Source organism: Mobula hypostoma, chromosome 29 (genome assembly GCF_963921235.1).
Source record: "Mobula hypostoma chromosome 29, sMobHyp1.1, whole genome shotgun sequence".
In the NCBI taxonomy this organism is placed as follows: Eukaryota; Metazoa; Chordata; class Chondrichthyes; order Myliobatiformes; family Myliobatidae; genus Mobula; species Mobula hypostoma.
Window position 1 is genome coordinate 30,115,163 of NC_086125.1, and position 26,339 is coordinate 30,141,501.

At 43.5% G+C, this 26,339-nt stretch overlaps 2 protein-coding genes across 5 annotated transcripts in view; one reads left to right on the forward strand and one right to left on the reverse strand.

The window, feature by feature from the left end:
- The window catches only part of LOC134339447 (protein Hook homolog 3-like), a 99,854-nt gene extending 97,554 nt beyond the window's left edge, over positions 1–2,300 (reverse strand). For both annotated transcript variants that reach the window (XM_063035966.1, XM_063035965.1), the window contains exons 1-2: positions 2,173–2,300; positions 825–910 (exon numbers count right to left, since the gene is read on the reverse strand). In XM_063035966.1, coding sequence (XP_062892036.1) covers positions 825–910; positions 2,173–2,250 — 164 coding nt within the window. In that variant the 5' untranslated portion in view covers positions 2,251–2,300. The remainder of the gene's footprint in view (positions 1–824; positions 911–2,172) is intronic.
- Positions 2,301–2,362: 62 nt separating this feature from the next.
- The window catches only part of LOC134339376 (trichohyalin-like), a 44,723-nt gene continuing 20,746 nt past the window's right edge, over positions 2,363–26,339 (forward strand). The window contains exons 1-4 of one of the 3 annotated variants that reach the window (XM_063035821.1): positions 2,363–2,479; positions 4,115–4,249; positions 8,606–8,669; positions 10,746–10,808. In XM_063035821.1, the coding sequence (XP_062891891.1) occupies positions 8,630–8,669; positions 10,746–10,808 (103 nt within the window). In that variant the 5' untranslated portion in view covers positions 2,363–2,479; positions 4,115–4,249; positions 8,606–8,629. Of the gene's footprint in view, positions 2,480–4,114; positions 4,250–8,605; positions 8,670–9,497; positions 9,583–10,745; positions 10,809–26,339 lie in introns of all 3 variants that reach the window. The other 2 variants (XM_063035823.1, XM_063035822.1) reach the window with 2 other exon arrangements.

Sequence of the window (26,339 nt, forward strand, 5' to 3'; positions counted from 1 at the left end):
GCCTACGTTCTGTTTCCTGTGCTCTTTAAGTAGCCTATCATCATGTACTGTACATTCTGCCCCAGCTCCACATACTGGCTGACAGCGCTGTCAACATTGCACTTAAACTTTAAAATTTTCATGATACAGCTGCTATAGCCACATGTTAAGTGTTACCAGATTGTAAAACAGGTTGGGGAAAAAAAACAGGAAATGCAGGAAGAGCCTGGTAGGTGAGGTAGCATCCCTGGAGAGAGAAACAGTCGATGACCCTTCGTCAGAACGATAGTGTTGTATATTTCCAACAATGGCCACTGTAAGCTCGAGGAAAAGCACCTCATCTTCCATATGGAAATGCTGCAGCTCCCAGCGCCCAAGGCTGAATTTAACCATTTCAGACAACAGACTTTTCCTCTCTCTCTCTCTCTCCAGTGATGTAGCTGGATATTTCAGTTTAAATTAGTTCCTTTCTTTCTTTTTTTCTTCTGTCTCTAACCTGTATTCAGAGTAGTAAGTACAGGTTTGTTCCCCATCACAATTTTTCCCTCCACTGTCTCCACCTGTTCTCCTTTCTGCAACTTAATATATGCTCAGTTTCTTGCGTCTCCAGTTTTGATGACAGTTTGCTGATCTGCTGTGTTGACAATTTCTTCCTTGTGCATGCTGCCTGATGATGAGTTCTTCCACCACTTTGGTCTTTGGTTGAAGTTTTCACCATCATTAAACCCTGGTAACTAGTTGTCAAGTGACTGAACCAGAATTAAACCATATGCAAGAACACGAGCACTGCTCATCAGTGATTCACACTCTCACATTAACTGTGATGTAACCAAAACCTAACGTACATATGATTAAGAACCTGGGCGATTGCAACTCCGCTGGTCAGATGTTCCTTGGTGGCACAAGGTGATGGCACGTGAAATGTCTGGAGCTAGGATAAGAAAGAAGTACAAAGTTACAGAAAATAAATCCTTATAATTCCTCTATTACTACAGACATGCTAATGAGGTTGTTGCTTTGAACAGCAGGAGTAACCAACACCAGCACTCTCCAGGCAGACAGCAGGAGTAATTTACGGCAGTACCCACTGGACAACAGGAGTAACCAGTGTCGGCACTCTCCAGACAGCACCCACAAGCCTCCATAAACTGCTTTGAAGCAGAATACTAACTACTGCAAAACACTTTACGAATCCATAAATTTAGAATGTTTGTGCTGCACACCAGAACAGAGTTGCATTCCTTCTGAAAACTTTCTGGACAATAATAAATATACTAAACTCCCCATGACAGCATGGTTTCCTCCCACATTCCAAAGATGCACAGGTCAGGAAGGGTTAGTAAGTTATGGACGTGATATGTTGGTGCCAGAAGCACGGGAACAGTTGCAGGCTGTGAACTTGCACATTCTAGGAATCTGTTGGTCCTTGAAGCAAATAATGAATTCCTGTATGTTTTGATGTAGCAATGTATATGTGATAAATAAAGCTAGTTCAAGGCAATAAAGCCATAACTTTATAAGCAGAATGAACATTTAAAATATAATTCAAAGAAAAACAAGTTAGATTGTCAACCAACTTTCAACAGTGATCTATTGGACACACTCGGCTGCCATTTGGCTGACTTTAAAAGAAATCTGCTTAAATATGAATTCAGTGGAAATCCCTGCTCCAAGTCATTAACGAGGTGGGATATTTCATAACGACCTGTATCTCCGAAAGAGGCAAATGGGAGAATGTCGGTGCATCGACCCTCACCTAGATCACAATGCAAGGGATCCTAATCCCACCACCACCCCTCCGGCAGATAGGGGATGGAAGGGCCTGGGTTACTGGAGAAAAGCAGCCGCAGCAATGATCTCATGGCTAGGAACAGCACTATGGGCCGAACGGCCCTCTCCAGCCTCTAACCCCTATCACAGCCCGCAGGCGTGGGACGGAGGGTAGTACTGAGGGGAGAGGAAGGTAGCAGAGGGTGGGGGATGGAGAGTGTGAACTTGACAGCAGTGGGGCCAGGGAGGTGTCCGGGGTCAGACGGAGGCGGGAGGAACAGGACGTTCCGGCCCTCGGCAGGTGGAGGTTACCGGCGCAATGGCGATACAAGTTGTGGCCTCCTCTAACTCGGCACAGAACGGGGCTGAAACCACCCCCCACGCCAAAACAAAATCCGTCACCCCCTCCTACCCAACACTTACCCATAATAACAGACTGTCGCAAAGCTCCGTCTTATCCAGGCTCATTTTCACCTCCCACCGTTTCCGCGCTTCGTTCATCCCCTGCCCGCCGAGCTTCCGTAACAACCGTCACATGGCCCGTAGTCCCACCTCCTTCCTTTCCTGCTGCGCCTGCGCCCATGCCCACACCCGGGCTCCCGCCCCTCCTCTGCAAGCCGTCACGGCTGACCAGCTGGGTCCTTCTCGCCATCTCCGCGCCTGCGCATATCCTCAGGCGTTTAGGCGCCCGCGCCGATCGCTTGCCTGCGTCCCCCCACCCCCCGTGGAGGTGAGTCTGGGGGGGAGGGGGTCGAAAGTTCTGGACAGCGGGGGTGTAGACGGGGGACCGAAATGGAGTTGTCGGGATCCTGGTGGGGGTGGGGGGCGAAAGGCGATGTTGTTGTAACAGCCCGGGTGGTGGGGGGGGAAGATGTTGTCGTAGACGCAGGGAGAGGAGGTGTAGGAAAAACGGGTCCTGGGTTTAGAAATGCGGTGGTACGGCTGGGAGGAAGGAGAGGCCCCAGGAACACCCGGTCTGGTTCTGGCCGCTACCCCCCCAAAAAAAATCGGATGTGGCGGCGGCTGTGACTGTCCACTCCCGCCTCTCACCCCTCCTCTCCCTCAGTTCCCTTAGAGTAGCACAGGCCTCTACCCATGTCCCTCACAGCCTTCCCTCTCCTCGTCCGCCCAAATAAACACAGGCCTTCCGCCCTCCACTAGACAGCGATCCCTTATTCCCCAACCTTCCTCCCTCTTAGCTTTTCACACCAATTCAGCACGGGAGTAGAGGCTTCGGCCCAACCACCGATGGTGGAGATGCGTGGGATGGATCCCTGAGTTCTTCCTCACTCTCCCTCCGTTCCCACCCACCCCCGCCACACACTACCAGCCCATCCAGCCCCTGACTCCCACATCCCTACCTCATCGCCTCCCCAACTACTCACTGCCAACTTACCCACCTCATATATGCCACAACCTGCCAACCCACCCTTCTGCCCCCCTGCCCAGCTACAGACTGCCAACCCAATCCCGTGTCTACCAACTCCCCCACCTCTGCCAGACATTGCCAGCTGACACTCCTGACCCCCAGTAACCCACCTCCTCCTAACTTAACCTTCATCCCTTCTCCTTCCTCTGCCACGCAGAGCTGAAGGAGTCCCTCTCGTCTACCTCACACTATCAACTTTAGTCCACTGCTGCTTGGATTTGGATCAGTATACTTGGGTGTTGTTGCTCCTTTGAGTCTTTCTGCCTCCACTCCTCAGCCAGGTTCACATTCCCCACAGGCCTTTGTGTGAAATCTTCAGATCTTCCTACCAGTTGATAAATCATGCACTTTATTTAATGAGCATTTAGGAGAATGTGGCTATTATGTTAATCTGGAAGCCTGTTATACCTCACTGTATCATCCCCCACCCAGTCTCATTTATCCAAAGAAAAACACTCTCGTCTGGTCCTTCTCATCTAAAATGTCTGCATCTCATATCCTCATGGCAACCTCTCTGCCTGAATTTCATACCCAGACAGCATCCTGTCTGGTGCTATCAGAGCCATCCTGTAGTAGACACAGCACTGTGGCCTGTTGTTTTATACAGTTTTATCATGAAAACCCAGAATTATATTTCTTTGCTTGTATCATTAAACTTAGCATCCTCACAGGGGAGCCTTCTGTGTCTTTTTGTGTAGCATTTGCATAGTTGTAAAGTCCAGCTGTACTTCATTTATTTCATTAACTGAAAAAAATTACTTTTTAATTTAAGTTGTGAGACGTGACAATAATAGAGGAATTCAGATGCAGAATTAAAGTATTTATCATCACACTGGACCACTGTTACACTACCATCAAGAGTGCTTTCTGTGCTATTCCACACCCACAGTTAGGAAAGTTTGACTACCTGGCTGCACTTCTACTCCCTGAGTATAGGTAGAGACTGAAGACTACAGCACCAGTAGTGAAGACCAAGAATGTATGGACAAGCGAAGCAGAGGAGCACTTACAGCACTGCTTTGAATCGGTGGACTGGACTGTATTCAGGGATTCATCTTCGAAGCTAGATGAGTATGCCACAGTTGTTACTTCATTAAAACCTGTGTTGATGAGTATGTGACCATGAAAACTTGCTGTATGTTCCCAAACCAAAAGCTATGGATGAACCAGGAGGTTTGTTGAATGCTGAGGGCTAGATCTGTGGCATTTAAGTCTGGTGACCCAGGTCTACAAGAAAACCAGGTATGACTTATAGAGGGCTATATTTCAAGAGCAAAGAGGCAATTCTGAGGTAGGTTGAAGGTGATTTTGGATGCACATCAACTCTGGCAGGGTTTGTAGGTCATTACTTTCCACCAAGTGAAACCCAATAGAATGAATGGCAGCAATGCTTCACTACCAGATGAGCTCAACACCTTTTATGCCTGCTTTGAAATGGAGAACATAACTATAGTTGTGAAGATCCCTGCTGCAGCCGGGATTTCTGTCTCTGAGGCCAACGTCAGACTGTCTTTCAGGAGGCAGCAGGCCCCAACAGAGTACCTGGTAAGGCTCTGAGGAATTATGCCATCCAACTGGCGGGAGTATTCAAGGACATTTTCAACCTGCGGTCAGAAGTTCCCACCTGCTTCAAAAAGACAGCAACTATGCCAGTGCCCAAGATGAGCTGCCATAATGACTATCGTCCAGTAACGCTCATATCTGTGATGATGAAATGCTTTGAGGAGTTGGTTACGGCTAGAGTCAACTCCTGCCTCAGCAAGGACCTGGACCCACTGCGATTTGCCTATTGCCATAATAGGTCTATGGCAGATGCAATGTCAAAGGCCTTTCATGCGGTCTTGGATCACCTGGACAATACAAACACCTATGTCAGGATGCTGTTCGATGACTATAACTCAGTGTTTAACACCATCATACCTACTGTCCTCATCTGAGCCTCTGTACCGTACCACCTTCTGCAATTAGATCCTCGATTTCCTAACTGGAAGACCACAATCTGTGCGGATCTCCTTGCTGACTATCAACACTGGCACACCGTGGATGTGTGCTTATCCCTCTGCTCTACTCCCTCTATACCCATGACTGTGGTTAGATATAGCTCAAATGCCGTCTATAAATTTACTGCTGATACAACCAGCATTGTTAGTAGATGAAACCCCTTTTTACTGAGTGTTTCTAGAGATGCAGGTAGTAAGCCCCTTGCTAACAGCCACTGGACTCAGCAGTGAGAAAACCACCTTTCTCAAACTCTGTATGTCTAGGGAGTCAGTATGACTTGGGTCCCGCCAAAACCAAGAAGATGGGATGTCTTGATCACCTGAACCTTGATCCGCCCCGTGCAATTAGCTGTTGGCAAGAAATAAACAGGATACGGCAAAGAAAGTATATTTACAAATGTTAGTTTTATCGAACAGTTGGTGGGGGAAAAAAAGTAAAAAAGGGCCCATTATAGTTAACCCAGTTCAAATGTGCACACAAATAGGAGTTCATTTTGAAGTTGTCTTTAACTCACGCTGGACCCATGGTCTGTGTGGAAAAAACACACCACCTTCTGGATGTTGCTTCAAATCCACCTCGAGCAAATGGACTCCCCCACAGGAGTATTGGTCCTTCCTCCTTGAAGCCATTCATCTGTACAAAGCACCTTGTACAACAGGGACGGCATCCTCAGTAATCTCCCGCCTAAAAGACCTTGACCCACACCAGTGTCCGTCACAAACACCTCTCCCAATTGCACCATCCTGATTGGCTGACACAACATTCTGAAGATGAACAACTGAGCCTCTTGTGTTTAGCTCAAACCCAAACATGCTAAAAGCAGAACAGACTCCTCTGACAGAACTGCTAAAATGAAATACCTGCAGCATCGCAGTAAAAATCTTAACTTGGCGTTACATAGAATTTCAAATGGAGATGAGAGGACGTACAGGAGCGAGGTATACCAGCAGTTGAGTGGTGTCGCAGGAGCAATCTTGCACTCAATGTCAGTAAGATGAAAGAGCTAATTGTGGACTTCATGAAGGGTAAAATGAGGGAACACGAACCAATCCTCACAGAGGGATCAGAAGAGGAGAGAGTTGTAAAATTAGTAGGTTCCATCTTGGGTACTTCCATAGTAGCCAAGACATCTTCAAGGAGTGTTACCTCAGAAAACCATCATTAAGGACCCCATCGCCTATGACATGCACTCTCCTCACTATTACTGTCAAGAAGGAGGTACAGAAGACTTCTTCCCCTCTGCCATGTGTTTCCTAAATGGACACTGAACACACTACATCACTTTTTAAAATATTATTTCAGTTTTGCACTGTGTTTAATCTGGCTATTTAATGTACATGTATACATCTGTAATTGATTTACTTCTTTTTTCTTTTTTTTTAAATTTTATTTTTGTCTATATTAGGTATCGCATTGTACTGCTGCTAAGTTAACAAATTTTATGACACATGCTGGTGATAATAAAACTAATTCTGATCAAGTGCTGGGGGTGTTTTTTTTATCTTGACAGTGATTGCCATTTGAAACATTCATTCAGATGGTTTAGTAGAAGTGATTATTCGGGCTTGTATTATGAAATAAATAGATGTTACGTGCAGGATTTTGGGGTCTATCAGGATGGATTGACTTGCACTTTCCCAGCCTTTCTCTAGGACGCTGGTTGTGAAGTTAGGTTTTCTCATAAAATTTGAAATCTATCTTGCCCTGTTTTCGAATACATTTCAGTAGCAGTAGTTATTGTGACCTTTCAGCTGGAAACTTTTGGCTCATTGCACTGGTTCTGTGTAAAATGTTCTTTGGATGGGTTGACCATCATGCAGAAGAGCAGTGGTCCTTGGTTTCAAAGTGACAAAATCTAGCTTCCATCTTTCTGAGTCTCCCATTGGTGCTGGTTCTGGGGTAATTACATAGCTGCACTTTCCACTGCCTATAAGGCAGTCATTTTACCTGTGGGTGTTGGTTGTTTATTTGGGGGAAATCAAAACTGGTCCTGATTCTGCCCTGGTTTGTTGTTGTGGACACAAACCCTCAGTAACACGCACACAACGCTGGAGGAACTCAGCAGGTCAGGCAACATTAATGGAGGGGAATAAACAGTTGATATTTTGGCTGAGACCCTTCCTCAGGCCTGGAAAGGAAAGGGGATAGCAGCCAGAATAAGAAGCTGTGCAGAGGCGAAGGAGTCAAATAGGCAGGTAATAAGTGAGATCAAGTGAGGGGGAAGGTGGCTGAGGGAGGGGATGAAGTAAGAAACTGGGGTAGAAGAGGTAAAAGGCTGAAGAAGAATGAATCTGATAGGAGAAAACAGTAAACCATGGGAGAAAGGGAAGGAGGAGGGGAACAATAGGGAGCTGGTGAGGAGGAAAGAAAGGGTGAGAGGGAACCAGAATGGGGAAGTGGAAAAAGAGTGAAGGGGTGACAAATAATCAGAAATTAGAAATCAATGTACATGCTATCAGGTTGTGTTGCTCTGCAATGTCTGGAGCTGGAATATTCACAAAAGCTTTGATGAGAACTTCCTTACTGTGTGACGTATTATGGTCTTGGCAACAACATAAAACACTGCAGAGTGACTTTAAGATAAAAATGTCCATTTATACAAAGGATTATTTTTGGTCTGAAGCATGTCCTTAAGAGTTTTACAATGATATTCTCTTGGAGGTTCAAAGTTCACTTATTATCGAAGTATGTATACATTTTGCAACCTTGAGATTCATCTCCTTACAGACAGCCTCAAACCAACTCATTAAAAATGAAAACCATCAAAAGCCTAATGTACAGAGAGGGCAAAACAAATCATGCAAACAAAAGTAATCAAATAGCATTCAGCACAAAAGTGTGTCCACAGACACCTGGAGCAGGCCACAACCTTAGTTCAGTGCAGAACTGCCTGATTCTTGCCTCTGGTTCCAACACCTATCTTTTCAATCCAGCCCAGCATTTACATTGTGGAAACATTGGGTCATTCCTTGCTCTAGGACCCAGGCACTGTGGCTTTGATAGGCTCTGGGCCTGGATCCAGCTGCTGTGTTTCGGCCCATACCCGACCTTTCCAAATTGGCCTGGCGCTTAGATTGATCAAACCTCGGGTCTTTCCTCGCTCTTGGTTTTGGTGGAGGGGCCTTGCCTCTGTTGGCTTCGATTCTGCCTCACCTTTGCAAACCCCAGCTCTGTCACTCTGCCTTGCCTTTGCTTTCCTCTCCATTGTTTGCTGTGATTGTTTACCAGAGAAGTGCTATTGATTAAGTTTAGTTATTTTTACATGTTCGAGTATTTCAAACAGTAAAAGTCGAATTCTTGAGCAGGCCTTCCTTGTGCAGTGCTCTACCTTTTATTTAGGTCCATATTTTTGTTGTTTAAAATAATTTTGGGTTATAGCTATTTGCATTGTAAAATATACTATTTCAGAGCTTTTTTCCTTTGTAGAAACAGGATTATCTCTGAAGAACTATGAATGAGCTGTCTTCAAATGGACATCCTTTTCTTTGTGGTAAGAGCTTAACAATCTCTAACAATGTCTAAGTACTAGAAAAAGCCATTTCACTTTAGAACTCTTGTATATACCTGTGCGTTCTTCTCAAATTTTCTTGGTAGATGTTAAAGGTCTGGATGTTTGGAGAGAAACAGTGCAGGTTTCAGAGAGTGGAAAGCCATGGCAATGCCTCTTTTGTGACTTTCTAGAAAGTACAGATAGTGCTCGGGAAAGCAACTGGGTTCCAGAAGAAAGCTTCACAGCTCCGGAATCCACCCAGTTAACCGCTAGTGGCAAAATCTGAATTTAAATCTCCTAATCCATCCTGTATATTCTGTTAAAAGACTAAAGCTGCAAAATACTTGTTTTGTAAGTGCAGGAACTTCAGAAACTTGAGCACTAGGTTTTTTTGGCTCTTTACCAATTAATTGCTCGTTATAATGTATACCATCCCGAGCATTAGGTTGGGTTTTACCATTTGGTAGAATAATTAATTTTTTTTTGTCACCAGTGACACAGAAAAATAAATGCTTTGGGCAGGGTGTTGAATAAATCTCAAGGGCTGACCTTGCCGTGCTTTCTACGCCAGCTGAGAAGGTGTTTCCACCATAATTTTATGCCCCAGCTCTCGGTTCACGGCTTATCAGGAATTTGCCCAGGTGTTAGCTAAATGTGATAATGGTTTCTTCTTTAACCATCCTTTAGACATGTAGTTTTAGATCACTTGATGTGGGGAAAATAAATATTTTCCTCAACTCTGTTCTTTTTACTGGTTGCCTTAAATCTGTGCCTGCAGTATTAGTGTCTCTATTTTGCTCAATTAGGCACTTTATCCACTCTATTTAGATCTTGCAAATTTCTCTTCAACCTACTCTGTTCCAAAAGAAGTGAATCCAGACTGCCCAATTGTTCCTTCCCAGTCAACACTTGTGTAAGTAGCTCCATGAGCTTTTTAGTGCTGTCTTTATTGCTGGAATGTAGTGACCAAAATTATGTGGAGCTGTAGCCTAACTCATGATTTGGATAATTCAAGATAATTTCCCTGCCTTGTCTTCTAAGCCTTCCTTGGTTAATGAAGTGTCTGGAATGCTGCTTCACAGCATTATTCAAATAATCTTGTTGCCTTCGGGAATTTGTGGGTGCACACTCCAAGATTAATCTGTTCATCTCCATGCCTCTTTATCCTACCATTTATTCTACAGTCTTGCCATGTTTTATCTCTACAACTGCACTTCATCTCTATTTTATTGATGTAATCTGGCTTTTGACTTATTGAAGCAGCAGAGCTGATTGATATTCAATGGATATGGGTGTTTACTGTCCGTTCAGTTTATTTCCTACTTTTCATGCTGCGGTATGGTTCAGTACCCTCCTCAAGGTACACAACATCAGATAGGGCATGAATGGGTACAACAGTGTTGCTTCTCGTAGTCAAATTTCTGGCTTTTGCTCCAGAAATCATAACATTTTGGGCGGAGTATTGAAGAACCATCAGCAAGTCTGGAGCCATCAGCTGACAAGTGCTGGAGCAGAGTGTTGTTGGATTTGGGGATGGAGGAATGGCTGGAAGAGCACACACATGACCCAATTTTATTTAAAAATAACCAATAGGACTTTTATTGTACAGTCCAGGGGAAAGTCAGTAAGAACCGGAAGAAAACAAACTTTGCGTCCTCACATTGATACAGGAAAAAAAATAATAAGTTTGCAATTTTTTCTTTTGTGTGGAAGTATTGTCATCATGATCTATTTTGCAAATTTTTGGTTGCAAAAGTTAAGATCCATTAACAACTTTGTTTCTGTAAACTTCTAAGCTCCTTTGTTTGGGAAAGCTTAAAATTTAAAGGTGCTGACTTCAATCATCCTTAAAGTTTAATCTTTGTTACTACTTCAGTGTTGTACCATTGACGTTATCTGTATGAAAGCAAAAAAAAAGAATGAATTCTGGTCCTGATATTGAGATTTCCTTCATTGATGTGGCAACAATATTCTGTTTATGGCTGTGCTAATTCACCAGAAACTTAAAATATTTTCAGCAATTTGACAAATGTATATCTTTTATCACTATAATGTCCTGTTTCAAAATTTTTACAGATTGGGATCAACTCCGGAGAACTATGACCGAACTGTCCTTAAAAGGCCTTCCACTTCTGCAAGGTAACTTTTGTATATTAAGTTCAAGTTCAATAAATTAAAATAATTTTTTAATTCATGTGACATGGTACATTGAATTCAGAGTATTGTCAGCCCACTATCCTGACATGTTTATTTTTAAAAATGATGAAGCCTGTTCTTAATCTTAAAGTACTGCTGGAGCTACTCTGAACTCTGAAGCCAAAGACTTCCTGTTTTCTGTAACAAATATAACCATAGTAAAGAGCCTTCACTCTAGCACATACTTTATCTCAGTGTCCAAATTTCTACCTTGTAGAATCAAATTGCATAGAAAGAGGCCAATTGGCCTGCCATATTCTGATGACTTTTGACATAAAATTTTATTTAGCGCTCTCTGCTTCTTGTCATGTTGTTTTTAAGATTTTGAAGAGTAACTTAGGTTAGAATTGATTGCCTGTAACACTTTCCCCCTTTTTATTGATTTTGAGGAATTTTCCCCAATTCCTCTGAGTATCAACACTTAGAAGAGTACAACACAGGAACAGGCCATTCGGCCCATAATGTTGTGCTGAACCAGCTAAAAAGCAAATCAAAAACACCCAAACACTAATCTATCCTACCTACACCGTGACCATATCCCTCCTTCTTCCTTACATCCATGTGGCAATCCAAACGTCTCTTAAAAGCCTGTGATGTATTGCCTCTACCACCATACCAGGCGGTGCATTCCAGGCATCCACAACTCTGCCCCTCACATCCCCCTTGAACCTACCCCCTCTCACCTTCAGTGCATGCCCTCTGGTATTAGACATTTCAACCCTGGGAAACAGATATTCTCTGTCCACTCTATCTATGCCTCTCATAATCTTGTAAGCCTCTATCAGATCTCCCCTCAGCTTCCAGCACTGCGGTGAAAACAACCCAAGTTTATCCAGCCTCGTGATGGTACATGCTCTCTAAACAGTCAGCATCCAGGTAAACCTCTTCTGCACTCTCTCCAAAGCCTAACGTTCCTTCCTATAGTGGGGTGACCAGAACTGTTAGCAATGATTCAGATGTAGCAGAACCAGATTTTTATAAAGTTCCAACATAACTTCCTGACTTTTGAACTCAATGCCTCAAGTAATAAAACCAAGCATTCCATAAGCTGCCTTAACCACCTTATCGATCTGTGTAGCCACTTACAAGGAGCAATGAACTTGGAACCCAAGATCGCTCTGCTCAGCAACACCGTTGAGGACCTCTCCCATTAACAATGTACTTTCTCCTTGCATTTGCCCTACCAAAGTACAACACCTCACCTTTATCTGAATTAAGCTCCTTCTGCCATTTCTCAGCCCATGTCTGCAACTGAGCTATATTGTGCTCTATTATTTGCCAGTCTTCTACATCATCCACAACTCTAGCAATCATCTGCAAATTTATTAACCCACTCATCTACATTTTCATCCAGGTTATTTATATACATTACAAACCGCAAAGGTCCCAGCACAGATCCCTGTGGAATTCCACTAATTACAGACATCCAGCTTGAATAAGTCCCTTCAACCTCTGTCTTCTATGTACAAGCCATTTCTGAATCCAAACAGCCGATTTCCCATGGACCCTATGCATCTTACTCTGGATTAGCCTCCCATGAGGGACCTTGTCTGATGCCCTAATAAGATCTATGTAGAAAACATCCATTGCTCTAACCTCATCAATCTCTCTCATCACCTTGTCAAAAAATCAAGTTGGTAAAGCATGAACTGCCATGCACAAAGCCATGCTTGCTCTCCCTATTAGGGCATGGGCTTCTAAATGCTCACGTATCCTATCCCTAAAAATTTTCTCTAGCAATATTGAACTCTTATTCGTAAGTTATTGTAATTAACAGTTCTAATTCATGATCTACAGGTTCCTCATGCAGATTTTTCTCCAGAATTGCTATGAGCATGTAATATGGCCAAATTGGAATGCGCATTATAGCAGTGGAACTTGTCAAAATGTGGTAGTAGAGACATATTACTGAGCTGATAATCTAGAGGTTTAACTAAAGGTTAATTACCATCATGAGGGCTGGAGCATTTTAAATTCAGTCTGAATAAATTGAGGGTGAAAAGTGAGTATATGTGACCATTAATACTCTGCCTGGTATTTTATTTAATTATAGTTTCACTACTGCCCTTTATTTCACGATATTATTTTAGTTTGAATATGACCATAGATCATAACTGCCCCCTGAACTTACCTGACAAACTACTCACTTGTATCAGACTATTATGACTAAGTATAATAAAATTAAAAATGAATGGACTGAGCATCTGACTCAGAGGTGGAGGTACAGCCAACGTAGACAACCCAGATGATACTGGAGTTATCCAGCCAAGGTCCCAGAGCTCCTCTCTTTTCACAGGTTTGTGCTATTTCCACCAGAAGGTGGCAGCATAGATGCACAGGTTAAGTTTTGGGGATTGGGGAAGGTGACCCTGTTATATCTTCAGTATCGGGTTGGATTGGTGAAAGGAAACTTCTTGCTGATTAGCATCTGTCTTAACTTGGCTGCAGAATCTGTACTTCTAATGAATACCACCTGGAAAAAGTATTGAGAATACACAATTCTGCAGGTTCAATTGACCCTGACTACATTAATGACAACGACCAGATTAATGAGAACAACCACCAGATGGTCCCGCAGACACAGTCTTTCTTCAGCAGGGTAGTGGGGGGACGCTGTGTCTTGAAGTGTGTTACTATTTACAACCATAGTGTTAACTGAGATGTATTTGGACCTTCTGAACTCAAGGTTGGGCTGTCACGAGACTTGAAGACTATCAGTAGTCAGAGAGTTAGAACAATAGAGCACAGAAACAAGCCCTTTGGCCAATATAGTGTATGCCAAACTGCTGAATGAACTAACTGTTGAAGGCCTGTACTTTAACACCCCCTAATGACATCTGTATGAAACGCTGTTGCAGGAAAGCAGCATCAGGGACCCACACCACCCAGGATGTACTCTCTTTTCACTGTTCCCGTCAGGAAGATGGTACATGAGCCTCAGGATTCACACCAACAGATTCAAGAATAGTTACCACTCCTTAACCATCAGGCTATTGAACCAAAGGGGATAACCTCACTCAACTTCACTTGCCCATCATTGAAATGTTTCCAGAACTAGTGGACTCGCTCTCAAAGACTTTATCTCAAGTTCTGAATATCTTTTGCTTCCTTACTTATTATTTCCTTTCTTTCTGTCTTTGCACAGTGGTTGAATGTCCTAGTTGGTGTGGTCTTTCATTGATTCTGTTATGGTTATTATTTTCCTGTGCCAGCCCACTTGCTGCCATTGTTCAGCAACACAGTTCTTGTGTTTCTATGGGTAGCTGAGTCCCTTGGCTTTGTTTCCACATCGGAGGAATGGTTTTTGGGAGTAACTCTTCCATGAAGACCATCTCTGACAAGACTTTTCTGGATTTAGGTTCTAGAGGTTTCTGTGAGTGCAGAGCTGATACTGCTGGACTACTTTTGATTTAGAAGGACATCTTGTCCGCTGCACTCAGTTTCCATGGCGAGCAACTGAATTGTATTGATTTTAATTCAATTGACTGAATTGATTGAATTGAATTGACTGCTCCTCAACCTTGCCCCTTTCTTCGTGCTTCTTCAGAAGAACTTGGACAGCACATCTTGAAACTCTTGTCTGCTAGGAAATTTCTACTTGGGAGAGATTTTGCTGATGCCAGATGACCACCTTGTGTGTTGCTATGCTCACTCATGCCGTAGTGCAAGAATTTGAAGGTTAAACTGTCACATCTGCCACACTCTCATCTTTCAGCTTGGTTGCCTTTCACCCTTCTCCACCTGTTTCTGTTTCAGTTAATCAGTTTAGTTCATTCAACTCATTATGTCATTGATCATCAGCATCCTGTTTCTTATCTTTGTTTCATCATGCACTGGGCTATGTACCTGCAAAGTAATCATATTTTTCTTTGAAGAGTGGTCTATTACTTAATATGTTACTTTCTTTAAAAAGATACAAAAAAAATTCTGATGTCTAGTTTTTTTTAAGGAAACAAATGTTTGCAAATTTAAAATTTGCCCTTTTCCACTCTCACAGTAATTCAGAAGACAAAAATTCAGAATGAAACAGCATTTATACAAAAAAATTAGGATGTCTAAGACTTTTTTGACAGTACTGTACTCCACACTGAATACCCCTTGTGCAATTGGTTCTTGGCTTTACTCATTTCCAGACCCCAGTCAGTTCTTATTGACAAAAAGCATCTCCTCTACAATCTCTTTGTAGTGTTCCTGTGCTGATGGAGATTGTAGAGGAGATGCTTTTGTCAATAAGAACTGACTGGGGTCTGGAAATGATGTCCAATGTAGAGTCCCCTGCTCTACTCACTTTACATCTATGACTGTGTGACTAAGTACAGCTCCAAAACCATATGTAAGTTTGCTGATGACACCACTGTTGTGGGCCATATCAAAGGTGGTGATGAATCAATATACAGGAGAGAGATTGAAAATTTGGCCGAGTAGTATAATAACAACAACTGCTCACTCACTGTCAGTAGGACTAAGGAACTGATTTAGACTTCAGGAGAGGGAAACCACAGGCCCATGAACCAGTACTTATTGGAGGATCAGAAGTGGAGGTCAGTAACTTTAAATTCCTGGGTGTCACTATCTCAAAGGACTTGTCCTGGACCCATCATATAAATATAATTGCAAAGAAAGCACGACAGCAGGTCTACTTCCTCAGGAGTCTGTGGAGATTCAGCATGTTATCAAAAACCTTGGCAAACTTCTATAGATGTGTGGTGGAAAGTGTGCTGACTGGCTGCATTAGGCCTAGTCTGGGAACATCAGTGCTTTTAAGTGGAAAATCCTACAAAAGTTAGTGAATTGACCCAGTACATCATGGGTAAAACCCTCCCAATCATTGAGCACAGCTCCATGAAACGTTGCTGTAGAAAAGCAGCATCCATCATCAAAGATTAACAGGTAATGCTGTTTTCTCACTGCTGGCATCAGCTAGAAGATACAAGTGCCTCAGGACTTGCACCAGCAGTTACTATCCCTCAACCATCAGGCTCATGATCTTGTCTACAGTTACTGTTCTCGATTTGCTAAGTATGCCTGCAGGAAAAGTAATCTCAGGGTTTTATGTGGTGACATGTATGTACTCTGTGGGACCACATGTTCCCCACACAGAATACCCAACCACTGGCCCCATATTTTGCACATAGAATACCAAACCACCAGCCTGAGGTTCTTCACACACAATATCCACTTGCTGGCCCGAGGTTCTCCTCACAGAATACCCAATTGCTAGCCTGAGGTTCTCCACACACGATACCCATCCACTGGCCCGAGATTTGCCACATAGCTGTAGATATGCTTGATGGTGGTGAGGGCTTTACCTGTGACAGACTGGGCCGAATCCACTACTTTTTGTAGGATTTTCTGTTCAAGAGCATTGGTGTTTCTATACCAGGCTGTGATGCAGCCAGTCAGTATACTCTTCACTACACACCTATACAAGTTTGCCTAAGTTGTAGATGTCACTCTGAATCTCTACAAACTCCTAAAGAAATTGAGGTACTATTATGCCTTCTTTGTAATTTCAGTTGCGTGCCGGGCCTAGGACAGGTCCCCATAAGTACAAACGTGTAATAACACCGAGGAATTTAAAGTTGTTAATCTTCCACCTCTGATTGTCTGATGAGGAATAGCTCATGGACTTTTGATTTCCTTCTCCTGAAGTCAGTAACACTCCAGCCAGTTGATCAGTACTTGATCAGTCTTTAGTACTTGGCCAGGTGCTTCACTGGGGCTGGATGTTTTTCGTGACTACACCCTTTTGAAGGCTGCTCACGTGTTGGTCTCAGACTGAAATCATAGAATCATCAAGGGCTGTGAGTTTGTGATGGTTCCTCCATGTTTTGATGATCAAAGCGAGCATAGAAGGCATTGAGCTCATCTGGAAGCGAAGCCCTGCTGTTGCCTATGTTGCTTGATCTAACTTTATAAGAGGTGACAGTATTCAAGCCCTTTCATGACCATCGAGCACCCTTCATTGATTCAAGTTTAGTGTGGAATTGCCACTTTGCCAGTGAGATGGCTTTCCGGAGATCGAACCTGGGCCTCTTGTAACTATCTTGGTCACCAGACTTGAATGCCTCTGTGCCTCTGGTCTAGCTCTCAGCAAATTGCGGATCTCATGGTTTATCCAGGACTTTTGATTCTGAATGATTTTGTGGGGACACACGCATCTACAACTCTTAATATAGTCCTTCACAACCATTGACAGCCATCGCGTATTCATTCAGATCCATAGATGACTCCTTGAACACAGTCCAGTCTACTGACTTGAAGCAATCATGTAGCCGCTCCTCTGCCTCCCGCGACCTCCTCCTTGTTCTAATCTCTGGAGCTTTGCTCTTTAACCTCTGCCTGTATGCAAGTAGGAGAAGGACAGCCAAGTGATCTGATTTACTGAAATGCATACCGGGTATGGAATGGGAGGCATTCCTTATTTTTGTATAACAGTGGTCTCGTGTGTCGGGACCTCTGGTGCTACAGGTTATATGCTGATGGTAATAGAGCAGGGTTTTCTTTAAGCAAGCTTTGTTGAAGTGCTCCACTGATTTGTAATGTGTCAGGATAGATTGTTTCTTGTTTAGAGATGGCATCATACAGTATTTCAAGGGCTTGATTATAGTTGGCCACTTGGTATGTAATCCTGACAGGATTATGGAAGAGAGCACTCTAGGTAAATAGAATGGACGGCATTTGACCGTTAAGTGTTCAAGGTCAGGGCAACACGAGTTCAACAAAATTGTCACATTGGAGAACCACTGAGAGTTTAATCATGAACCACACATCACCTCCTTTTGCCTTTCTGAATCAGCCGTTCGGTCCATATGGAAAATTGAGAAGCCTTCAGTTTGCTGTATCTGGTGTGCTGGGAGACAGCCAGGTCTTGGTCAGACATAGAATACAACAGTCCCTCATTTCCTTCTGACACAGCAATCTTGCCTTCAGGTCCTCAATTTTGTTCTCTGGCGACTGCACTTTTTCTAACAAGATGCTGGGTAGAGGGTGCCTCATCCCTCTGCGATTCGGCCTGATTTGGAGTTCCCCCACCCCTCTTCTCTCCACCCCTCCACCTCACTTCCAGCTATGGTGATGAACCCTTGTCTGAGTAAGTGCTGTACCTCACTGGTCTTCCGAGACCTTCAGACATTCGTGAAAATCTGTAGATCGTTAAACTGATTTAAAAGTACATTGCTTGGAGGGAAATTACATGTTGCAGATTGCAGTGAGAGTAATTCGAAAGAGGTATATTTAAAAGTATATTTAGAAGTATTGTCCACAGCCCACAGAACATTGCCATAGTTCCCTGGCGTCATCGAGACAAATAATAATAATGTCAAGCAGTTCTTTTCATATTAATGGACTCCTTTAATTGAAATTTAAGCAAATGAATTTGGTCCTGGAAAGGAATATAAATTGCAACCCTTTTTGTGTAGGTGTTAGTTGTGTAGTGAAGACCTGGATCAGGCCTCAAAACGCTCAGATTCAGCAGAAAAGTTGAGAAAAGATCAAGGGATTGAAGTTGGGCGATAGACATCCAGTTACTACATCTAGCTTGAAGTCAGAAAGTAAGTCAGCTCATCATTAATTGGAACTTTCCAGCCCTGCTTGCTTTGCATTGTTATTGTAATTTGGGGCACAGTCAGTGCCTCCTGCTCTATTCTGAACTCCCATTGTACTTGTATAAAGTTTTCCAGAGTGAATGTCAATGGGAGCTTATATCTGTTTGATGGACGAGAAGGCTGATAACAGACCTTGCAATCTTAGACCTCTTGGAGATGAAAGCTTTCTTTCTGGCCATTTATATTGGCCATGGGAGCACACGTTTAATCATGATATGAATTTGGTTGCAGTTCATTAAATTGTTCAATGCAACTATGGCCAGAAACAAATTGGATGGTGTTTAACAGACTGTGGAGGTGTTGTGTGATACCTTGCTTTGATCTTTTTGATTTCCCTGGTGGTCTAACAGATCATGGGTTGATAGTTTGCACATTAGGGGCTTAACCCTGTGCCTTATTAACAAGTGCAGCATAATCTTTAACTAGTGCACACTGGAAATCCTGTAATATAGGGGCAACTAGACTGAAGGACCGAATTGGTAATCTAGAAGTTTAGATTGGTGATCATTGTTTAGGTTCTACCAGAGCATCTGTGGGCTGTGGAAAAGACTTTGATAATGACTTTGAAAGTACCAAATTGCAGCAAAACCCATCTGGCCATTAATGTCTTCCCAAGAAGTGAAGTCTACTCTCTTTGCTTGATCTGGCATATTTGTGACTTCAGTCATGCAGCAGTGTGGTTTTCTCTGAAATGAAAGCAGTCAGTTATGAACAGGGCACAAGGCTCAATTCTCATTAGGGGTCGCCATTGTTGGCCCTGTGAATGAAGGAACAAAAAAAACCTCCCACTTAGGTAAACATTTTCATTAAAAGCTTAGCACAGTGGGAAAGTAGGAAATGTGGACTCTTCTGTTCTTCAGAACAAGGATAGTTGGGGAGGCAAACTTTTATTTTACACAGTGGTGGGTGCCAGGAATGCACTGCCAGGGAGGTAGATGCCATACAGGCTCTTAGATGGGCACATCTCTATTCAGGGAATGGAGGGATAGGGACATTGTGTAGTCAGAAGAGATTAGATTGGTTAAGCATATGATTTCTAGTTTATTAGGTTTAACACAACTTTATGGGTTAGAGGGCCTATTCCTGTGCTATTGTGCTATATTAAAATTGATTTCTCTACATTGAGATAGATCCTCTCTTTCCTGAGAGGATTTCACTGCCTGAGTAGAAAATGGAGCAGCAGGTTGCATCAGGGAAACCGAGCTTTGACCAACGACCAATCCACGCTTGAGATTAATTAGCAAGAGCAAATTAAAGGAAGGCAAAGACGAGTGCAGTGGCCGTCGTCTGAGTGGACAGTCGGAGTAGTGGTCTTGAGGCTTTAGCTCTTCGAGGCTTCAGCGAAGAGAGTCTTGAGTCAGTGAAAGAAAAGAAAAGCTCAAGGTTAGGTTATTTTTTTCCTTCCCTTCATTATATTTGTTCAGCTAGAACAGTAGAGATGCCAGGCAGGATAGTGGAATGCTCCTCTTGCGGGATGTGGGAAGGCAGGGAGATCTCCAGTGTCCCTGATGACTACAACTGCGAGCAGTACATCCAACTGCAGCTTCGAACAATCTGCGTTAAGGTGTTGGAGCTGGAACAGGATAAACTCCAGATCATTCGGGAGGCTGAAGGTGGGACATATAGAGAGGTAGTTCCACCCAAGGTTCAGGACAGAGTAAACTGTGTGCCAGTCAAGAAGGGGAAGGGGATTAAATAGCCATTGGCCATCCCCCTCAACAACAGGTATATAATTTTGGATACTGTCGGGTGGGGGGGATGACAGTGGTTGGGTCTCTGGCACTGAGTCCAGTTTGTGACTCAGAAGGGAAGGGGGGGAATAAAAGGCACACTGTGGTGACAGAGGATTCGTTCGTTAGGGGAATGGACAAGAGGTTCTATAGATGAGAACGAGATTCCCAGATGGTATGTTGCCTCCCGAATGCCAGAGCCTAGGACGTCTTGCATTGAGTCCTCAGCATTCTTCAGTGGGAGGGTGAACAGCCAGAGGTCATGGTCCATGTAGGTACCAATAACATGGGTAGGACGAGTAATGAGGTTCTGCATAGGGAGTCAGGGAGTTGGGTACAAAGTTAAAGGGCAGGACCTCCAGGTTTGTGATCTCAGGATTACTACCCAGGCCATGTGCAAGTGAGGCCAGAACTAGGAAGAGTATACTGTTTAATATGTGGCTAAGGAGTTGGTGTGGGAGGGAGTGCATAGATTTTTGGATCATTGGGTTCCCTTCCAGGGAAGGTGGGACCTGTACAGAGGAGACGGTTTGCACCTGAACTGCAGGGGGAATAATATCCTAGTGGGAAGGTTTGTTAATGTTGCACGGTGGGGTTTAAACTAGAGCTGCAGGGAGATGAGAACCAGAGTGCCGGAACAGTTGATGTGAGGTTGTGGAGGCAGATGTTGGTAAGACCTCTGACAAAGTTAGGAATCAAAAGATTGAACATGGTGTGACTAGATTCCTGAGCCGTGTATATTTCAGTGCAAGAAGTATCATAGAAAAGGCCAATAATAGTGCTGAAGATGAGGTAGCTGGTTTACAAACAGAGGTAATGTGAAGTTGATGTGGCAAAATTGCAGTCAACAGGATGAGGTGCAACCTAAACGACAAAGAAAATTGAGAAGTGTGAATGCGGGACTGGATATGTTATATTCTGAATGCACACAGAGTATGTAATGAGGCAGATGAACTTGTAGCACAGTTGAAGACCCTGATGGGTGTTGTATACTGACTGCCCAAACAGTAGTAAGGATGTGGTCTACAAATTAGAATGGGAGGTGGAAAATGCATGCCAAAGGCAATGTTACAATAGTCATGGGAGAATTTCAATATGCAGGTACTTTGGGAAAAACGGGTTGGTGCTGGATTTTAAAGGGGAATTTCTAGAATGGTTGAGCTCACTAGGGGATCAGATGTCCTGGATCGGGTGTTGTGTAATGAACCAGAATTGATCAGAGATCTTGAGGTAAAAAAAACCCTTGGGGGCAAGTGATCATAATCTTCATTGTCGTGGTAATCCCTCGATGTCGAGGATGGTGGTCTTCGTTCTGAAGAAGTGGCCCACAGAGTGAAGACGCCTGTGCGTGTATTTGTTTAACATGTACTTGATGTTGCACTCCAAGAAGCACACGATACTTCACAAATCAACCAACTGATTCCAATGGCGTGGAAACCACGACGATTGGAGCTGATGGATTTGTTGTAGCCTTCATCCGCCTTCACAGCCGTTGAGTTTAAAGTAACTTGGTCCGCCTGTTCCACAGTTGAGATCTTGGTTGGATTGTTCTTTGTCAGGGACTTCACCCTCGACCTTACCGCCATGGGTGACCCTACCAGGAGCATAGCTCCAGATGGCATTGCTCTTGGGATCACAGGACCACTCAAGCTTCTCCACCACGACAAGGTGACAATCCACGGAAAAGTGATCATAATATGATCAAATTCACCCTGAAATTTGAGAAGGAGAAGCTAAAATCAGATGTATTAGTATTACAGTGGAGTAAAGGGAATTATAGAGGCATGAGAGAGGAGTTGGCCAGAATTGATTGGCAGGGATGACTGCAGAGCAGCAATGGCTGGAATTTCTGGAAGCAATTTGGAAGGTACAGGATATATACATCCCAAAGAGGAAGAAATGTTCTAAAGGAAAGATGACACAATGATGGCTAACAAAAGAAGTCAAAGCCAACATAAAAACCAAAGAGAGGGCATATAATACTTCTTACTTCAATGGTTAGTAAGCTGATGGAGAAGATCCTGAGAGGCAGGATTTATGAACATTTGGAGAGGCATAATATGATTAGGAATAGTCAGCATGGCTTTGTCAAAGGCAGGTCGTACCTTATGAGCCTGATTGAATTTTTTGAGGATGTGACTAAACACATTGATGAAGGTAGAGCCATAGATGTAGTGTATATGGATTTTAGCAAGGCATTTGATAAGGTACCCCATGCAAGGCTTATTGAGAGAGTAAGGAGGCATGGGATCCAAGGGGACATTGCTCTATGGATCCAGAACTGGCTTGCCCACAGAAGGCAAAGAGTGTTTATAGATGGGTCATATTCTGCATGGAGGCCAGTGACCAGTGGTGTGCCTCAGGGATCTGTTCTGGGATCCCTGCTCTTCGTGATTTTTATAAATGGATGAGGACGTGGAGGGATGAGTTAGTAACTTTGCAGATGATACAAAGGTTGGGGGTGTTATGGATAGTGTGGAGGGCTGTCAGAGGTTACAACGGGACATTGATAGGATGCACAACTGGGCTGAGAAGTGGCAGATGGAGTTCAACCCAGATAAGTGTGAGGTGGTTCATTTTGGTAGGTCAAATGTGATGGCAGAATATGGCACTAATTCTAAGACTCTTGGCAGTGTGGAGCATCAGGGGGATCTTGGGGTCCAAGTCCATAGGACACTCAAAGCTGCTACGCAGGTTGACTCTGTGGTTAAGAAGACATATGGTGCATTGGCCTTCATTAGTCGTGGGATTGAGTTTAGGAGCCCAGAGCTAATGTTGCAGCTATGTAGGACCCTGGTCAGACCCCACTTGGAATACTGTGCTCAATTCTGGTCGCCTCACTAAAGGAAGGATGTGGAAACTATAGAAAGGGTGCAGAGAAAACTTACAAGGATGTTGCCTGGATTGGGGAGCATGCCTTATGAGAATAGGTTGAGTGAACTCGGCCTTTTCTCCTTGGAGCGGCGGCGGATGAGAGGCATTGATTGTGTGGATAGTCAGAGGCTTTTCCCCAGGGCTGAAATGGCTAGCACGACAGGGCATATTTTTAAGGTGCTTGGAAGTAGGTACAGAGGAGATGTTGGGTAAGTTTTTTACGCAGAGCTTGGTGAGTGCGTGGAATGGGCGTGGAAAGTGGCGGTGGCGGAGGCGGAAATGATCGGGTCTTTTAAGAGACTCCTGGATGGCTACATGGAGCTTTGAAAAATAGAGGGCAATGTGTAAAGCCTAGGTGGGGACATATTCGTCACAGCTTTGTGGGCTGAAGGGCCTGTATTGTGCTGTGTTTGTATGTTTCTAATAAAGAAAAACTGAGTGTGAAGTTAGAGGATTGGGAAGCTTTTAAAAACCAACAGAAAGCAAATAAAAGTCATTAAGAAGGTAAAGATGGAATACAAAAGTCAGCTGACCAATAATTTTAATGAGGATACTAAAAGTTTCTCAGATACATAAAGTGCAAAAGAGAGGTGAGGGTAGATATTGGAGCGCTTGAACATAATGCTGGAGAGGTAGTAATGGGGAAAAAGGAAATGGTGGATGAAGTGAATAGGCATTCTGCATCAGTCTTCACTGTGGAAAACACTAGCAGTATGGTAGAAGTTCCAGTGTCAGGGGTCATGAAGTGTGGGCAGTTACTATTGCAAGAGAAAAGGTTCTTGGGAATCTGAAAGGTCTGAAGGTAGATAAATCACCTGGACCAGATGGTGTACACCCCAGATTTCTGAAAGTGGTGTCTGTAGAGATTGTGAACGCATTAGTAATGATCTTTCAAAAATCACTAGATTCAAGAAGACTGGAAAATTGTAAATGTCACTCCACTCTTCAAGAAAGGAGGGAGGCAGAAGAAAGGAAACTGTGGGCCAGTTAATCTGATGTCAGTGGCTGGGAAGATGTTGGAGTCGATTATTAAGGATGAGGTCTCAGCGTACTTGGAGGCAATGATAAAATAGGCCTTAGTTAGCATGGTTCCCTCAAGGGAAAATCTCGCCTAACAAATGTTTTGGAATTCTTTAAAGCAGGGTAGATAAATGAGAATTGGTGGATGTTATATACTTGGATTTAACAGAAAGCATTTGACAAGGTGCCACAAATGAGACTGCTTAACAAGTGTTACAGGAAAGATTTTAACATGGATAAAGCAGTGGCTGATTGACAGGAGGCAAAGAGTGGAAATAAAGGGAGCCTTTTCTATTTGGCTGCCAGTGACTAATGGTGTTCCACAAGGGTCGGTGTTGGGACTGATTCTTTTTACATTATATGGGAATGATTTGATGATGCAATTGGCTTTGTTGCAAAGTTTGCAGATGATGTATATACATGGAGGGGAAAGTAGTTTTGAGGCTACAAAAGGACAGATTAGCAGAATGGACAAAGTGGTAGATGGAATACAGTACCAGGAAGTGTATGGTCGTGCACTTTGATAGAAGAAATGAAAGGGTAGACTATTTTCTAAGTGGAAAGAAAATACAACAATCTGAGGCGCAATATTATTTGGGAGTCCTTGTTCAGGATTTCCTAAAGGATAATTTGCAGGTTGAGTCTGTGGTGAGGAAGGCAAATGTGATGTTAACATTCATTTCAAGATGACTAGACTCATCTTGAAATGATGATTCTTCCAGAACCATTCCTGAATCTAGTGATTTTTGAAAGATCATTACTAATGCCTCCACAAGCAAGGATGTATTGTTGAGACTTTAAAAAGCACTGGTGAGGCCTCACTGGGAGTATTGTGGACTGTTTTGGGCCCCTATGGATGTGCTGAAACTTGAGAGTGTTTAAAGGACATTCATGAAAATGATTCCAGGATTGAGCGCTTGTATCCATAAACAACTCATCGGGTCAAGATGGTACCAGTGTACGATGCTTCCTCAGTTGACATCTCCCAGATAACTCAATAAAATTTCTTTTTTTTATACTTCTCTTGCATCTGTTTTTCACTTCAACTGTGTTTCTGGGACAGTTAGAGCCTGAAATGTACAGTTTGGAGATGGTTTGAGTGACCTAGCACTTTGCTGTCTCCAAGAAGATTCTAGGAAGTGATTGTGTACTTGAGCAGCCTCGACATGAAGAATTTTCAAGACCGATGTTTGACTCCATTTTGCCAGTTAAAGTGTTAAGGAAGATTGAGACACCAAGGTGAATGCGGATGGCAAGCAAGAGGTCAGCGCCAACTGCCTTCCTTTGGATCGTTGCTGGAGAAGGAATCCCAAGGTGGCCTATCGCTGTGGCAGACCAGTAGGCCTATGCGCACATGTGGTGTCCCTCACTTTTAGTGAATGTCGGTGACATGGGAGGATAGTATTGTGGTTCTGCACTTATGGATGGGACTGTTGCGTTTATGGCCTGTGGACTTTTTCCAGACTTACAGTTTTTTACATTTTGTGCTTTTCATCGCCCATTCCTTTTCTGTTTTGTTGTGTGAGGGGAGGGTGTTTGGGGGTTGATGTTCTGATGTGTTCTGTTAGTGTTTTTTGTGCTGGAGTGGGGTTGCTGGGGGGCGGGGAGAGGGTTAATGTTCCTGTTCCATTTTGTGTGTGAAGAGGAGGGTTTTGGGGGTTGATGATCGGAATGTTGTCTTTTTTCTGTGGGGGAGGGGGTGGATTTGATGTTTCTCTCCGAAGGACGTACATATTCTTAGTTTTGCCGCTATCTGGAGAAGATTAGTTTCGGAGTCGTATGTTAGATAATGAATCTTAGAACCTTTGAATGGCTTGTCATATGAATAGCTTTTCAAGGCTCTAGGCCTGTATTCGCTCGAATTCAGAAGAATGAGGGGTGACCTAATTGAAACCTATCAAATGGTGAAAGGCCTTGATGGAGTGGACGTGGACAGGATGTCTCCTACTGTGGAAGAGTACAAGATCAGAGAATATGGCCTCAGAATAGAGGGGAGTCCTTTTAGGATGGAGTTATGGAGGAATTTCTTTAGCCAGAGTGGTGAACCTGTGGAATTCTTTGCCATGGGCAGCTGTGGAGGCCAAATCTTTATGTATATTTACGGCAGAGGTTGACAGATTCTTGATTGGTCAGGGCACGAAAGGATATGGGGAGAAGGCAGGAGATTGGGGCTGAGGAAAATTGGATCTAGCTGTGAGCAGACTCAATGGGCCAAATGTCTTATGGAGATCAAGAAAAAATAA